Source organism: Microcaecilia unicolor, chromosome 4 (genome assembly GCF_901765095.1).
Source record: "Microcaecilia unicolor chromosome 4, aMicUni1.1, whole genome shotgun sequence".
NCBI lineage: Eukaryota > Metazoa > Chordata > Amphibia > Gymnophiona > Siphonopidae > Microcaecilia > Microcaecilia unicolor.
In genome coordinates, this window is record NC_044034.1 from 255772310 (window position 1) to 255787639 (window position 15330).

The 15330-nt window shown below is 45.2% G+C and overlaps 1 protein-coding gene across 1 annotated transcript in view; it reads left to right on the plus strand.

Annotated features, from left to right (window-relative positions):
* The window catches only part of SLC9A4 (solute carrier family 9 member A4), a 68920-nt gene that overhangs the window by 21880 nt on the left and 31710 nt on the right, over nt 1–15330 (plus strand). Inside the window, exons 5-7 of the mRNA XM_030201450.1 lie at nt 3754–3956; nt 8040–8126; nt 11133–11203. Coding sequence (XP_030057310.1) covers nt 3754–3956; nt 8040–8126; nt 11133–11203 — 361 coding nt within the window. The remainder of the gene's footprint in view (nt 1–3753; nt 3957–8039; nt 8127–11132; nt 11204–15330) is intronic.

Here is a 15330-nt window from a genome sequence, read left to right on the forward strand (position 1 = left end):
ATTGTGCAGTTAAGTGATGATGCTGAGTTTGCAGTGGTGACCCACTGATTGGGGTTTAATCAGCTCCTGACCGGGAGGGTTTGGGAGTGGGGGTGGAGGTAAGATAGAACTATATTGGTAGGGGGAGGGCTTGTGCTCCAGGGGGTTTGTGATGGGAGGTGGTCTTTTAGTTGGGGTGACTGTCCAAGAGATGTGGGTATTCAAGTGTTGGGGGGGGGGGGGGGATCAGGAAGGGGAAAGCACCAGTGGCATTGGGAAGAGCCACAGAAGTATCTTTTTCTTTATTTTTCTTTCAGCTGAAACTGAAACCGAATCCCCCCCCCCCCACACATTCGCTCTTGGCAGCCCCCACCTGCCTCTTTTGTGATCACTCTCCTGGCTGTCGCAACCTGCCCACTTGCCCCCATTTCCCTCATGATCACTCTCGGCACACTTTCCTTCCCACTACCCACCACACGAAGGCCTTCCCCGGGTCTGCCTTTAAACCTCCTGGTGGTCTTGTGTGTCTTCAGGGCAAAAGTGATCCCCAGTCGATCTTGGCCTCTACAGTTCCGAAGCCAAAGTGGCTCCTGGGACTTCAGCTGCCACGGGAGGTCCTAGTGGCCATTTTGAGATTGGAAATGGCATAAGTAGGAGCGACTGGAGATTGCTTCTGCTTCTGCTGGTTTCTTTGATAGCTGAAAAGGATTCCTAAATAGAAAGAGGATAGTATCAAAACTGCCATAAGTTCATTTAAGATGTGCAGGAGCTCTAGCATACCTAGGTCAGGGCGGTGGGGGCAGTCCATCCTGGGTACCGGCAGGGAGGGGGTGCGCACAGCAGGATCATGTTATCAGCTCTGCCATTCCCCTGCCCTGGAGCAGGAAGTTGACATCTGAGGGGGCAGGGGACCATCAGAGCCAAAAGTGTGCGCCTGCTCCGCGCACCTCTTGCTTGCAAGAGGGGTGTGTGCACCGCCTGGGGGTGTGCATGCATGCACTCTGCCCAGAGGGGAGTATGTTCTGCCCCATGTGCCCTATAAAGTAGGTATGCCACTGCATGGCAGAGGTGTTTAATGGCAGCCATGAGAAGTGAAGCCAATGCTGGATGGACATCTATGGCCCATATCTTGTATATTTTTATTTTATTTTTGTTACATTTGTACCCCGCGCTTTCCCACTCATGGCAGGCTCAATGCGGCTTACATATTTTATACAGGTACTTATTTGTACCTGGGGCAATGGAGGGTATATGGAAAGAGGAGGGGGGGAAACATGGCAGACAGTGCAGGCAGTGCAGCAGTGAACAGTGCTGGAGGAAGGCTTCTACTGACAGGGCTTAGGATCCTGAAGTATATGCATATTTACAACTCCTACTGTCCATCACCCATCCCTTTGGGCTGTATAATCCAAGGCTGTACTTTTAGTGTTGGTTGTCACCAGCAAACTCCTTCAGGATCAGATCTCCTTATCTGTCCTCCCCTCCAGAGTTGCACTTCACTGAGCTACACCCTCTGGCTGTAAACAGGCCCTGTTCCTGCTAGTGAGCTAGGCTCCCCATGCCCACCAAAGCACTCAGCCTTTGGTTGACAATAACTCCCCCTTAACTCAGCCTTAGGTTATCTGGCCTTTCCAGGATAATCCCTCTCCTCCAAGGGTCCCAGCAGGGGCGAAGACAACCAAAGACCATGTGCTCAGACATAGGAGAACTTTTGTTACCTTCAAACTCCATCCCTACTGTCAATCATTAACTAGACAAGTGACTTTTGATTCATCTCTTGATGCAGCCTAGCAAAACATAGAATTCCTTGTCAAGATCTGTTTGTGCTTCAACTTGGTGAAATCGATGTTCCTGAAGGGATCAAAGACACTTTACATGTTTCTATGGACTCTTTAAGACAAGTGAAAGCTAAGTTTTTTTGTGATTTAGTTTCTAAGCTGTGCACAGTATTTTTGAACTCACATTAGACTTTTTGCTTTCTTAATGTCTTCTGTTATTTGATAAATACTCTTGAGCTCAGTGGGTTGTGGTTACTGAGCACCCCTGCCCCCGGGGCGGTTGAGGTTTTAGTTTTTAATTGAAATTGTAGTGCAGACCTATTCACGCTTCACTGACAATACATATGTAAGTAAATTTGATTTGTTAATCATTAAGTAGAAACATTTCTCTCTGTACCTTATCCCATACACATACCCTCTGGTAGAATCTCATTCCATCCACAACTCAGAGCCCTCCCCGCAGAGACTCTGAAGAGCTCTATCATGATGACCTCAGTAATCCCCATTATAAGGGGGGGGGGGGGGGGGGATTACACACAGTTTCTAGAATAACAATTTTTTAGGCACCATAGACTACATTTTATATATGTCACCTAAAAATGTCGGCGCTCAAACGAAATACACCTAGGCATATTCCATAAAGTACATCTAAATTTAGGCGTACTTTAAAGAATAAGCCTACATTTCTGTGTGGTTTATAGAACACACCAAGCACCCATCCACATGGCTAAATTTAGTTGTGGGCAGTTATGCCAATTAAAACGTGGTATAAATGCTGACGCCTAAATTAGGCATGGACCAGGTGTATTCTATAACTGCTTTTTGCTGGCCTCCCACTTAGTCACCTCTCCCCTCTCCAGTCGGTTCAAAACTCTGCTGCCCGTCTCATCTTCCGCCAGGGTCGCTTTACTCATACTACCCCTCTCCTCAAGACCCTTCACTGGCTCCCTATCCGTTTTCGCATCCTGTTCAAACTTCTTCTACTAACCTATAAATGTACTCACTCTGCTGCTCCCCAGTATCTCTCCACACTCGTCCTTCCCTACACCCCTTCCCGTGCACTCCGCTCCATGGATAAATCCTTCTTATCTGTTCCTTTCTCCACTACTGCCAACTCCAGACTTCGCGCCTTCTGTCTCGCTGCACCCTACGCCTGGAATAAACTTCCTGAGGCCCTACGTCTTGCCCCATCCTTGGCCACCTTTAAATCTAGACTGAAAGCCCACCTCTTTAACATTGCTTTTGACTCATAACCACATGTAACCACTCGCCTCCACCTACCCTCCTCTCTTCCTTCCCGTTCGCATTAATTGATTTGATTTGCTTACTTTATTTATTTTTTTTGTCTATTAGATTGTAAGCTCTTTGAGCAGGGACTGTCTTTCTTCTATGTTTGTGCAGCGCTGCGTATGCCTTGTAGCGCTGTAGAAATGCTAAATAGTAGTAGTAGTAGTAGTAGTCCATAAATTTTATGAACACCCACAACCAGTCCATTCCATGCCCATGGCACACCCGCTTTTCAACTATCCTGCCTATTTTTGAAGGAGAAGGGCGGCCATCTTCCGACACAAATCGTGAGATGGCCGCCCATCTTTTTCGATAATATGGTCGGGTACGCCACTTTACGGGGCTGTCATTAGAGATGGCTGGCCCCGTTCGATTATGCCCCTCTATGTGACTTAGAATTTATGTGCATCATGTTATAGAATACGCTTAGACAGTTCTGCGCGTAAATTCTAATTAATGTCAATTAGTATCAATACTTGCTTGTTAAGTGACAATTATCAGCGTTGATTGGTTTGTTAACTAATTAAGTTCCATGTGGAAATCCAGAATATGACTGGATTTGCTTGTGCAACTTAAGTTGTGCTATATAGAATCCTGGGGCATATATAGAATCTAAGCATATATGTTTGTTTGTTTTTAAAATGTTTTAAACAATGTAGTTTCTTTTTATTTCTACATATCAATTGTGCTTCTTCTTTCTCTCTTAAAGGTGTATTTACACTCTTCTACATTATTAACCACTTCAGGACATTCCCCTTCTCTTTGAAGGATCAGTTCATTATTGCCTACAGTGGCCTCCGCGGAGCCAGCAGTTTCTCGCTGGTATTTCTGCTTCCTATTTCCATTGTTCCCAGAAAGAAAATGTTCATTACCTCTACTATTGTGGTTATATATTTTACTGTGTTCATTAAGGTAAGCGTTCTTTGTTAAAATGATTTCTGTTATTGTCTGCAGCTTCCTCTTGCTATCTCTTAAAACCATTTTAATGGATAAGTTGCAGAAAAATAACCGGCCACTTAGGATATTTTTAGAGGAGTTGTTTATTCTAATTCATAGCAGGGTCCTTTTACTAAGGTGCATAGGTGCCCACACATTTCCATTGTGTGCCAAATTGGAACTACCGCGTGCCCTGGGCAGTAATTCCATTTTGTACGTGCATGGTGCTTGCCCGGCAGTAATTGGCAGTTTATGCGCTCTGGCCACTTACCGCCCGATTAGTGCGTCAGATCTTACCACTAAGTCAATGGGTGGCAGTAAGACCTCAGGCCAAAAATGGACACGAGCTGGTTTTAATTTTGTCGCATGTCCATTTTTGGCCACAAAAAATGCCTTTTTTCCAGGTGCGCTGAAAAAAATGACCTGTGCACGTACAAAACACATGCCAACACCAGAGCAGGCCACTTTTCGGTGCGCCTTAGTAAAAGTGCCCCAGTGTTTCAAAACCATTCTTGTAGTAATACTGATGGTGCCTAGCACACAATGTTTGCTTATTGTATCAGTTGTGTCCACACCATCTAGGATAAGATACTGTTAAAACAGCAGGATCTGAGTCACAGCATTGACTGCAGAGACCTATTTTCAAAATTGGGATACATTGACTAGCTTATTTTCGAAAGGGAAGGACGCCAATCTTCCGACACAAATAGAGAGATGGGCGTCCTTCTCCCAGGGTCGCCCAAATTGGCATAATCGAAAGCTGATTTTGGGCATCCCCAACTGCTTCCCATCGCAGGGACGACCAAAGTTCCTGGGGGTGTGTCAGAGGCGTAGCGAAGGTAGGACTGGGGCGTGCCTAACAGAGGGGCATCCTCAAGTGATAATGGAAAAAAGAAGGGCGTCGCTGATGAACATTTGTCCGACTTTACTTGGTCCTTTTTTTTTTACACGACCAAGCCACAAAAATGTGCCCTAAATGACCAGATGACCACCGGAGGGAATCGGGGATGACCTCCCCTGACTCCCCCAGTGGTCACTAACCACCTCCCACCCTGAAAAAACAACTTTAAAAACTTTTGTCTTTTTTTTTAGAGTATGGGTGAAGGACCTCCTTCGCTATGCCTCCGTCTCTGCGACGGCAGTACAGGACGTCCTTCGCTATTTATTTATTTTGATTTTGCTCACACTTTTTTCAGTAGTAGCTCAAGGTGAGTTACATTCAAATACACTGGAAATTTCTATGCCTCCGTCCCTGCAATGGCAGTTGAGGACGTCCTTCGATATGCCTCCGTCCGTGATGTTCAAAATGTAGATGCTTGTAAGAAGAATGTCCATGCCTGCTATGCCTCTGACATGGATTTTGGATCACAAGTAGCAGCAGTGGGATTTGAACTGGTCACCTGTGGATTGCAAGACCAGTGCTCTAACCACTAGGCAACTCCTCCACTTTATTGCACTCCCTTGAAATTTGGCCATTCCAGTGGAGGGGGGGGGGGGGGGGCAGTATGCAGGTCTCTGGCGGGGAAGGTATGTGTGTGTCAGCGGAGGCATAACGAGGGTGTGGACGTCCCCAACTGCCCCCCCCCCCACAGGGATGACCAAATTTCAAGGCAGTGAAAAGGACCAGAGTGGAGGAGTGGCCTAGTAGTTAGAGCACTGGTCTTGCGATCCAGAGGTGATGGGTTTAAATCCCACTGTTGCTACTTGTGATCCAAAATGTCTGAGGCATGGACATCCTTCTCACAGAAACATCCAAGCATGGATGTCTTTCTCACAAACGTCCACATTTTGGACATCTTCAACTGCTTCGCAGAGGCATAGCGAAGGACATCCTTTACCCATACTCTGAAAAAAAAAAAAGACACAAGTTTTTAAGTTATTTTTTTCAAGGTTGGAGGTGGTTAGTGACCACTGCATGCCTTTTTCCATTCAGTTAATGCATCAGTTAGTCCACTGCAGTGCCCCCTAGGGTGCCTGGTAGGTGTCCTGGCATGTCAGGGGGACCAGTGCACTACGAATGCTGTCTCCTTCCACGACCAAATGACTTGGATTTGGTCGTTTTTGAGATGGGCGTCCTCGGTTTCCATTATCGCCGAAAACCTACTTGACACACTTCAGTAAAAGGCCCCTTAGTAAGATTAGATGATGCAAATTAAATATGTCAGTTCTTCCAGCAGCCACCTTTCCATCTTGGCCAAGGTGGGGTAAGCAAATTTTTTTGAGGGGTGATAGTCCAGCTTATTTTCGAAGGAGATCACCGGCCATCTTCCGACACAAATCAGGAGACGGCCGGTGATCTCCTGAACCCGGCCAAATCGATATAATCGAAAGCCAACTGCTTTCCGTTGCGGAGTCAGCCAAACTTCAAGGGGGTGTTTTGGCTGGGTACAGAAGGCGGGACGGGGCATGGTTATGAGATGGCTGGCTTCGCCCAATAATGGAAAAAGACAGCCAGCTCTGACGAGCATTTCGCTGGCTTCACTTGGTCCATTTATTTTTAGGACCAAGTGTCAAAAAAGTGCCCCAATTGACCAGATGACCACCGGAGGGAATCGGGGATCACCTCCCCTTACTCCCCCAGTGGCCACCAACCCCCTCCCACCCAAAAAAATATTATGCCCAGCCTCAAATGTCATACCCAGCTCCCTGACAGCATTAAGCAGGTCCCTGGAGCAGTATTTAGTGGGTGCAGTGCACTTCAGGCAGGTGGACCCAGGCCCATCCCCCCTACCTGTTACACTTGTGGTGGCAAATGTTGAGCCCTCCAAAAAAACCCAAAACCCACTGTACCCACATGTAGGTGCCCCCCCTTCACCCCTTAGTGCTATGGTAGTGGTGTACAGTTGTGGGGAATGGGTTGTGGGGGGGATTTGGGGCGCTCAGCACACAAGGTAAGGGAGGTATGCACCTGGGAGCTTTTTCTGAAGTCCACTGCAGTGCCCCCTAGGGTGCCTGGTTGGTGTCCTGGCTTGTGAGGGGGACAAGTGCACTACGAATGCTGGCTCCTCCCATGACCAAAAGGCTTGCATTTCGCCGGGTTTGAGATGGCTGGACCCGGTTTCCATTATGGCCGAAAAACGAAGCTGGCCATCTCTAAACCCGGTGATCTCAACATTTGATCTAAATGTTGAGATTTGGCCGGCACCAACCGTATTATCGAAAGAAAAGTTGGCCAGCCATCTTGTTTGATAATACGGTTGGCACCGCCCCTTTACGGCACCAGCCATATAGATAGCCCGCCATGTAGATGGCCGGCGCCGTTCGATTACGCCCCTCAGTGATTCCGGTAGTGATGGTGGTGGTAGGGTGGGTGTTAAACACATATCATACCCTAACAACACCACTGCACAAGATCTATGCCAGGGAGACCAGAGAAGTGAATCAGATAAAAGGAACTGGGTGCCAAAAACAAGTAAGAACAATCAGATTGCTCAATTACAATTTATTTATATAGGGATAGATTTAGTAAAGGGCACCTAAAAATTGGCACCGAGAAAAACCTGATTAAACGTTATTCTATAAGCTACAGGTGTCTTTCCAAAGTACTAACAAGAATAAACCATACTTGAACAGCAGATGTTATATAAATTCAAATTATTAGCCTAGTTTTCTGCAGAGAAAATCATCACACCGTTCAGTCTTGTTTCCTTTGTCTTTCTAAAATGGGCCCTACTTGATAATCTTGAACTATTTATTCAACTTTCAAGTACCGCCTCCCCCCCCCCTTCCCCTTGGCATGTAGAATCATTTGCTTTCCATCATGGTTTTTCACTGAGGAATAGACCATTTTGGTTTGATTCAGTTGCAATTTCAGAAAGGTCGGATCACACTGTGATGTCATCAAGTAGTTCTACAGCTGCCCTGCCATTGGTCAGGAGTTATAAGCATATGCAAATCTATACCAAAGAAGGAAACAAAGCATCATGAAGTGTTATTGGCAAGTATTTATCTGTACAAATCATGCTTCCATAGTATTGTAATAGTTCTGGTTAACCATTAGTAGGTTGATTTTAATTTTCTGCCTATGTTTCAAAGATATCTAACTTTTTCTATATGCAGGGAATAACAATTGGACCACTTGTTAGATATCTAGGTGTTAAAAAGACCAACAAAAAACAATCTATTAATGAAGAAATTCATATACGGGTAAGTGACATTGTTAAATTCAAGCAACAGTATTTTTGGCCAAATATTTTTATTAAGTATGTTTGGGTGTGATTTACTAAATTTTCACATAACTGTGAACTCGGTCCTTAAGAGTTGTCTTTTAAAAATCACCAATGAATGCTTGTTGTATGCTAGCATTTAAGAAAAAAAAGGTGTGTTCCTTGTTTTTTGTGATGTATTTAGCCTTATTCAATAAGGATTTTCCTATAGGCAAAGAAATGAAAATAGAGGGGTTGATTTTCGAAGCAACTTAACCGGCCAGGAGAGGCTGTGGGCCAGTTAAATCACTTCTGTGGGGCTATCCATTGAATATCAACATTAACCTCTAAAGCCATACCCAGCTATTTTGTGGGTGATCTGGGGGCAGAGTTGCCACTTATGTGGTTAAATTTGATATTCAGCACTTAGGGGTCCTTTTACTGAGCTGCAGGAAAAGGGCCCTGTGGTAGCGGTAGGATCTGTTTCTCCTACGCGCCATGGCCCTTTTTACCGCAGGTTGTAAAAAGCCCCCACCCCCCAAAAAATGGCCATACAGAAAGATAACTCATACCAGGCGGCCATGTGGCGGGGAGCACTTACCGCCAACCATATACCCCTCGTTTCTACATAGTGTGCCTAGAGATCCATGCTGAAATCCAGGTGGACCATTGAGCAGGTGATAAGGGTTCCCGCGGTAACCTGGCAGTAACCAAGCAGCGCGTAGTAATGTCCAATTACCGGCGGGTTACCGCCATGCTAGAAAAAGTTTAAAATTTCCAGAGCGCCAGAAAATGGCTCGCGCCCAACCCTACATAAGTACATAAGTAATGCCACACTGGGAAAAGACCACGGGTCCATCGAGCCCAGCATCCTGTCCACGACAGCAGCCAATCCAGGCCAAGGGCACCTGGCAAGCGTCCCAAACGTACAAACATTCTATACATTTAGTAGTGGTTTATGGACTTGCCCTTTAGGAAACCGTCTAACCCCTTTTTAAACTCTGCCAACCCTGAACTACCACTGGCAGTCTCATTGGGCCAGCAGTAGTTCAGATTTAGCATGCGTTAAGCCCGCGTTGAGCCTATCACCGCTTTGTAAAAGACCCCTAAACCACCCAAGTTAGCTGGACAAATTGGATCATATAAATCTCAATCCTATGTTTATCCAGTTTCACTTAGGCGGTTAAGTAATGTATAGCACACTTAACTGGATAAGAGATATCCATCTGCACAAACCAGGATATTCAGTGCTGGTGCCCGGACATGGCCTGCATTGAATATTCGGTCAGAATGACGTTAGCGACCAAACAAATGCTGACCACCACCAGTTGAAAATTTACCCCAATCTATTATTTTCTCCCTTGCAGATGGAAAAAAATCAGAGGCCTGACTCAATGATCATATTCTTTTTTATTTCATTTCATACCATATTCATTTATTAGAGTCCATTAGAGGCAGATCTAACCAGTCTAGTTTTCGGAATAACCACAATAAGGTAAATTCTATATATATGGCGCCAAAACATTTGGCACTGAAAACCATGTGCTTCGTGTGATTCTATAAACTACAACTAAAATTAGGCATACTTTATGGAATATGTGCATGTGCTGTTCTTGCACTTAACGTGTAGGTGCACCCGTTTAGGACACCCCAAACCAGGCCTAAATATCCGCGCCTAACAGGCACAGATTGGGTGTATTCCAAATGCCTATGACCTGCCCATTCCATGACCATAATGACACCCACTTTTCGACTGCACACATTAGACTTTATGCGCACCGCATTGTAGAATTCGCTTAGAACATTGTGCGCGTACATTCTAATTAAAGACAATTAGTGCTGCTAATTGGTTGTTAAGTACCAATTATTGGCGCTGATTGGGTTGTTAATCAATTAAGTTGTGCGCAATTTGGCCATGTGCCCAAATTAGCACACACAACTTAAGGCACCCTTTATAGAATTTGGGAGAATATATATTCATAAGAGATTTCTATACCCTGGTTGTCTATTATATTCAACTATAACTCATGCATATTCATTATGGCATCCTGAAAACCAAACTGGTTCATTGTACCTCCAGGATAAGTTTAAGAACCATTGCTTTGATCTGTGGTTAATATTTTATAATTTTGAGTGAGACCCTGAAAGCATAAGTCACACCAATCAGAAGAACTTAGGGGCATACAGGCAATTCTAGAACTGCATGCCTCTATTTAGGTTCCCTGAGGGTTATAGAACAGTGTAGGTTGTGTGTATCTTAATGTCATAATTAGCTGCTAATTGTTATTAATTGGTGCTAATTAGCAGCTACAATTGCAACTACACTTAATCAGGATTCTGTAATTCACACAGTGGATTCCTATTCTATGAAGAAACCACCTTACAACAAATTATCAGCCTATTGCAAATCTTCCATTTAAAACTTGTGGAAAGAATAGTTTTTACACAGTTGCAATAAAAAGTCATAGAATGTTATTGAATGGACGAGGGAATACAGCATTTCTAGGATGGGTGGGACAAATTGCTTGTTCTTTTGGCCGCTGTCGGTGACAGAGTGCTGGGCTCGATGGACCCTTGGTCTGTCCCAGCATGGAGATGCTTATGTACTTATGTACATCAGACTGGGTTTCACCCGTTCAGAATACATGATTAAGTATACTGTAAGTACATTTATCTTGCAGCACATAGATCAGGGTAACGCAGAGGCGTAGTCAGGTTTTGACGTCGGGGGAGCAGACGTTTGTAAAAATAGGCACTGGTTGGTGTCAGCTAGGTGGCAGTGCTGGTGTTGTTGCACAGGTGTGGTGGCTGTGGCTGGCAATGATTAACATAGGCTGCCTCTGCTGGGTCCTACCAGGAGGAAAAAAGGAAGTTACATCAAGGACCAATTAATGTGACTTAAAGCCCTAACACTGCTGGATGATTTCCCCCCCCCCCCCCCCCCCCCCCCCCACACCTAATGAATCTTGCATGAAAATAAGTCATTTTATATATTTTTTTTCTTTAGTTAATGGATCATCTGAAGGTTGGAATTGGAGATGTGTGCGGGCACTGGGGTCACTATCAATTGAGACAGAAGTAAGTACTACCTATCTATCCACTGTATCTATTTAGCATTAAACATATCTGTAACACACAGAAAGATAGTTTACACTATGAACAAGAAACCTACACATTAGAGAAGAAATTCATGGTATTGTAATCACAGATTTTTTATGACCAATGCCAACTGATGAATCAATTTCCTCTTAATCATGGTTGGGCCTTTCCACCTTATGAATTGATGGCAATCTGTGACATTCCTAGAAATTTCTAGTGCGTTTGATATCATGAGTCATTGCATCTTATGACAGAGATAGGAGCTGGATTTTCTTATATTTATTAAATAGAGAGCAAATCATCTGCATGAAAAGTTCTACATCATTACCAAAGGAGCTTTGTTAAGTTATCTGTTAAGGTTTGCCATTCTCTCCTTTTGTTTTTCAACCTTTTTATAAGTCTTCCGGGAGGATATTACATCCCTTTGGTTTTACTGGGTATTTGTAGGAGGACAGTATGCAGATCACGCAGCTTCTTCCCCTTCTCCCCAGACCCTAATTGTTATGATCCTACTGGGACAGGCAGGTAGCTACTGGGTCTCGCTCCTGATTGGTCATGTCAGGGATTGGGCTGACATATGAGTAAGCTGACATCAGATGCCAGACCCTATTTAAGTCTGCCTCTGTCTGCATAGGACTCTCTAGTGTTACTTACTTTAGCTGTGAGCTTACCTTGCTTCTATGCATGTGGCACAGTGTGATTTCTCCTTGTCTGTGTTTGTTTGTGTCTGTAGGAGTCTGTTCCCTCTGACTGATTTGCTGTTTTTCAGCTGTTTTCTGCTCCTCAGTGTGCTGGGCTATTGATCAGTTGTGTGCTGCTACCAGATGTGCTCTGTCATACCTTTTCCTGCTATGTTTGCTGAGTGAGTCTATGCCAGTGGCGTAGGAAGGGGCGGGAGGGGCGGTCCACCCTGGGTGCACGCACTCGGGGGGTGCCGACCCCGCTGGTTCCCTGCTCTCTCTGCCCCGGAACAGGTTACTTCCTGTTCCGGGGCAGAGAGAGCAGGGAACCAGCGGGGCCGACGCAGCTCCGAGTGACGTGCACTCGGGGCAGATCGAACCTCCCGCAGGTAAGAATGCGGTCCTGGGGGGTTGCACTCCGGGGGGGGGGTGCCGCAGAGGGGGTGGTCGCGCCGTGCTGCACCCGGGGGGGGGGGGGGGGGTTACGGCGAGGTAATATAACCTGATTGTTTATTCCACATCTTTGTCAACTTATTATCTTGCTGACCTATAGGAGTCCCTTGACCCCTGATGCAGGCGTTTGTACGCCGAAACACGGACCGTGTCGGGTCTCCATTATAAATAAAGAACTACCTTTTTCTCAATCCTGAAGGCCCAGTGTTTGCTTTGTTTGTTTGTTCCATTATATTTGGTGAAATTAATACATCTTTCAGACAGAAATTTTGCATTAGGTAGTAGATTGCCTCTTCTATTGCAAAGCCCAAGTCCAAGAGGTGTGATATATAAAACCTGAATATTCAGAAAAGTTTTTATTTCTCTGCATTCAAGAAAGCCATTAAAAATTATCTCTATGATCTTTTAAAATGTTAAACTGATCTTATCTACTCTTTAACTATAAATTGATGTCAGAAGCATAGCCAGGTAGAAGGCATGGGGGGAGTGGAGAGCATACTGCCACCGGCGCTGGCGCGTGTTTTAAATGCAACAGATTGCATAAAAAATAGGCGCCGGCACCAGCAGAAGTACATTTGGGGGAGCAGCTGCTCCCCTGATACCCCCTTAGCTACGCCTCTGATTGATGTATGTCCCGAGTTTTGCCCTACATCTTTGCATTGTTCACCACATGGAAGTCTTTGGGGACATTGCAGTATAGAAATGTAGAATGGAATGGAATGGAATGTTTTTACTGCATTCTCTGACAATGAATTCCAGAGTTTAATTACATGCTGAGCGAAAAAAAATATTTCTCTAGTTTGTTTTAAATTTACTACTTAGTAGCTTCATTGAATGTCCCCTAGTTCTAGTATTTTTGGAATGAGTAAACAAGCGATTCATGTCTACCTGTTCCACTCCATTCAGTGTTTTATTATTTCCTCTGAGCTGTCTCTTCTCCAAGCTGAGGAGCCCTAGGTACTTTAACTTTTCCTCATAGGGAAGTCATCCCATCCCCTTTAACATTTTTGTTGCCCTGCTCTATCTTTTCTAATTCTGCTATATCTCTTTTGCTCCTGAGGATCCTTCTTCCCTCCCGCACAACCCCAATCCTTCCTCCTTCCCACTATGTTGGTATTTAGGGCCAACTGAGGCCCACATTGCCCATCGTCATAGGTACCCTGGCCCTTCTTGTAATTACCTGGCGGTTCAGTGAGGTCCTATGGGCAGGAATAATGCTCATTCTATCCTGCCCATCATGGCAGCCAGTGTAAAATAGCTTCTGCGACCTCTAGCAGAAGCCACGCAGTACTTGCGAGTAAAAGGTAAGCCTGAGGGTACTATGGAGGAGGGAGAGGAAGAGGAGTGGGGGTGGGAACACCTGACTCTCAATTCAGGAGAATGAATGGGGGATTGGAGGTGTTCAGCAAACCTGGCTTGATTAATGTGGTCCTGGTCAATATTCAGTCAGGGCCTGCATATGTGGGTCCTGGCTGAATATGAGTTGGGGCCTTCACCTCAACTTCCGAAAATTACTAAAGACTTACCTGTTCGGAAAAGCATATCCTACTGACCCAACTTAATTACCTAAATCCAACAACACAAAGAAATCCAAACTTGTATTGAACTTTATATTCGTTATATAATTTCCCTCTTTATGATCCCTTGATGTAACATAGTAACATAGTGAAGTGCTTACCCCACCCAGAAATTCCACAACAATGAATTTTAATAGTACCAAGGCCCCAGCTACTTTAATTTTTAAAAAATTAGACGTTAAAATTATGATGTAAAAAAAAAGCATTTCAAAATTTATTACCTGCAGTGCTAGACTGGGCTGGCAGCTGCTTGGAACTCGTCTCAAAGAACTTTTCCCACGTATCCAGGGCCAGGCTTGCACTAGCTCAATGCTCAACCCTGTAAGCGACAGCGTGCACTGCGTGCAGCTATTGTTTAGCCTGCCCTGATGGCCACGAGTGAGCGGAGCGAGAGCGAGGCTGAGCTGAGGCTGAGCACGCCGCTGTGCACAACCACGTCATACCGCATAGGATGGAACAATGTGCATCGCGACGTGACCTGCATTTCAGTGCTGCTGCCACTGTGTGCCGTGCCGACCCAAATCTGCCTCTCTGCAAGCCCGAAAGGTAGGTGGGCTGGACTCAAGAGATCTGCTGAGCGGGTGCCGTCTTCCATGCCATGTTATGCTACTACTACTACTTCTATTTAACATTTCTAAAGCGCTACCAGGGTTACGCAGCGCTGTACAATTTAACAAAGAAGGACAGTCCCTGCTCAAAGGAGCTTACAATCTAAAGGACAAAAAGTGCAGTCAATCAAATTGGGGCAGTCTAGATTTCCTGGATAGAGGTACAATGGTTAGGTGCCGAAAGCGACATTGAAGAGGTGGGCTTTGAGCAAGGATTATTAGTACTGTATTAGCAGTGGCCTTCATTTCTTCCCTATTAAATAGGCAAGAAATGATGGATGGGGGTGTGGGGGGAAGAGACCACTCACTACAAACGTTATCCTTTATAGTCTGTCTCATGACAATAACTCCTAGTGCACAACAGAAGAGAAAGTTTGGAACCACAGATCCAGGTCTATGTGTGCAATGGGTGCTGAGCAACCCAATATTGAGCAAATGCCTTCATTGTGTCAGGTGATGGGTAATTTGCGTTGTGTTTAGTACTCACAATGATTTTGAACAGTTGGCATTTATGTTTGGAAGCAGGGCTACTAAGGTACCAGTGGTCAGGCCCATGCCTCCTAGAAGCAGTTGGACTATAGTTTGCACCTATGTTTGGAAGCAGGGCCACTAAGGTACCAGTGGTCAGGCCCACGCCTCCTAGAAGCAGTTGGACTATAGTTCATCTTTCAGGTATGCCTCACTAAGCCCAGCCCTGGAGTGGTTCTCATACGAACCTGACTTACTCACCCCGAAAGGGCGGTGGTGCCGCCTACCCCATCAGTCCTTCCACACACCGGAACAGCTAG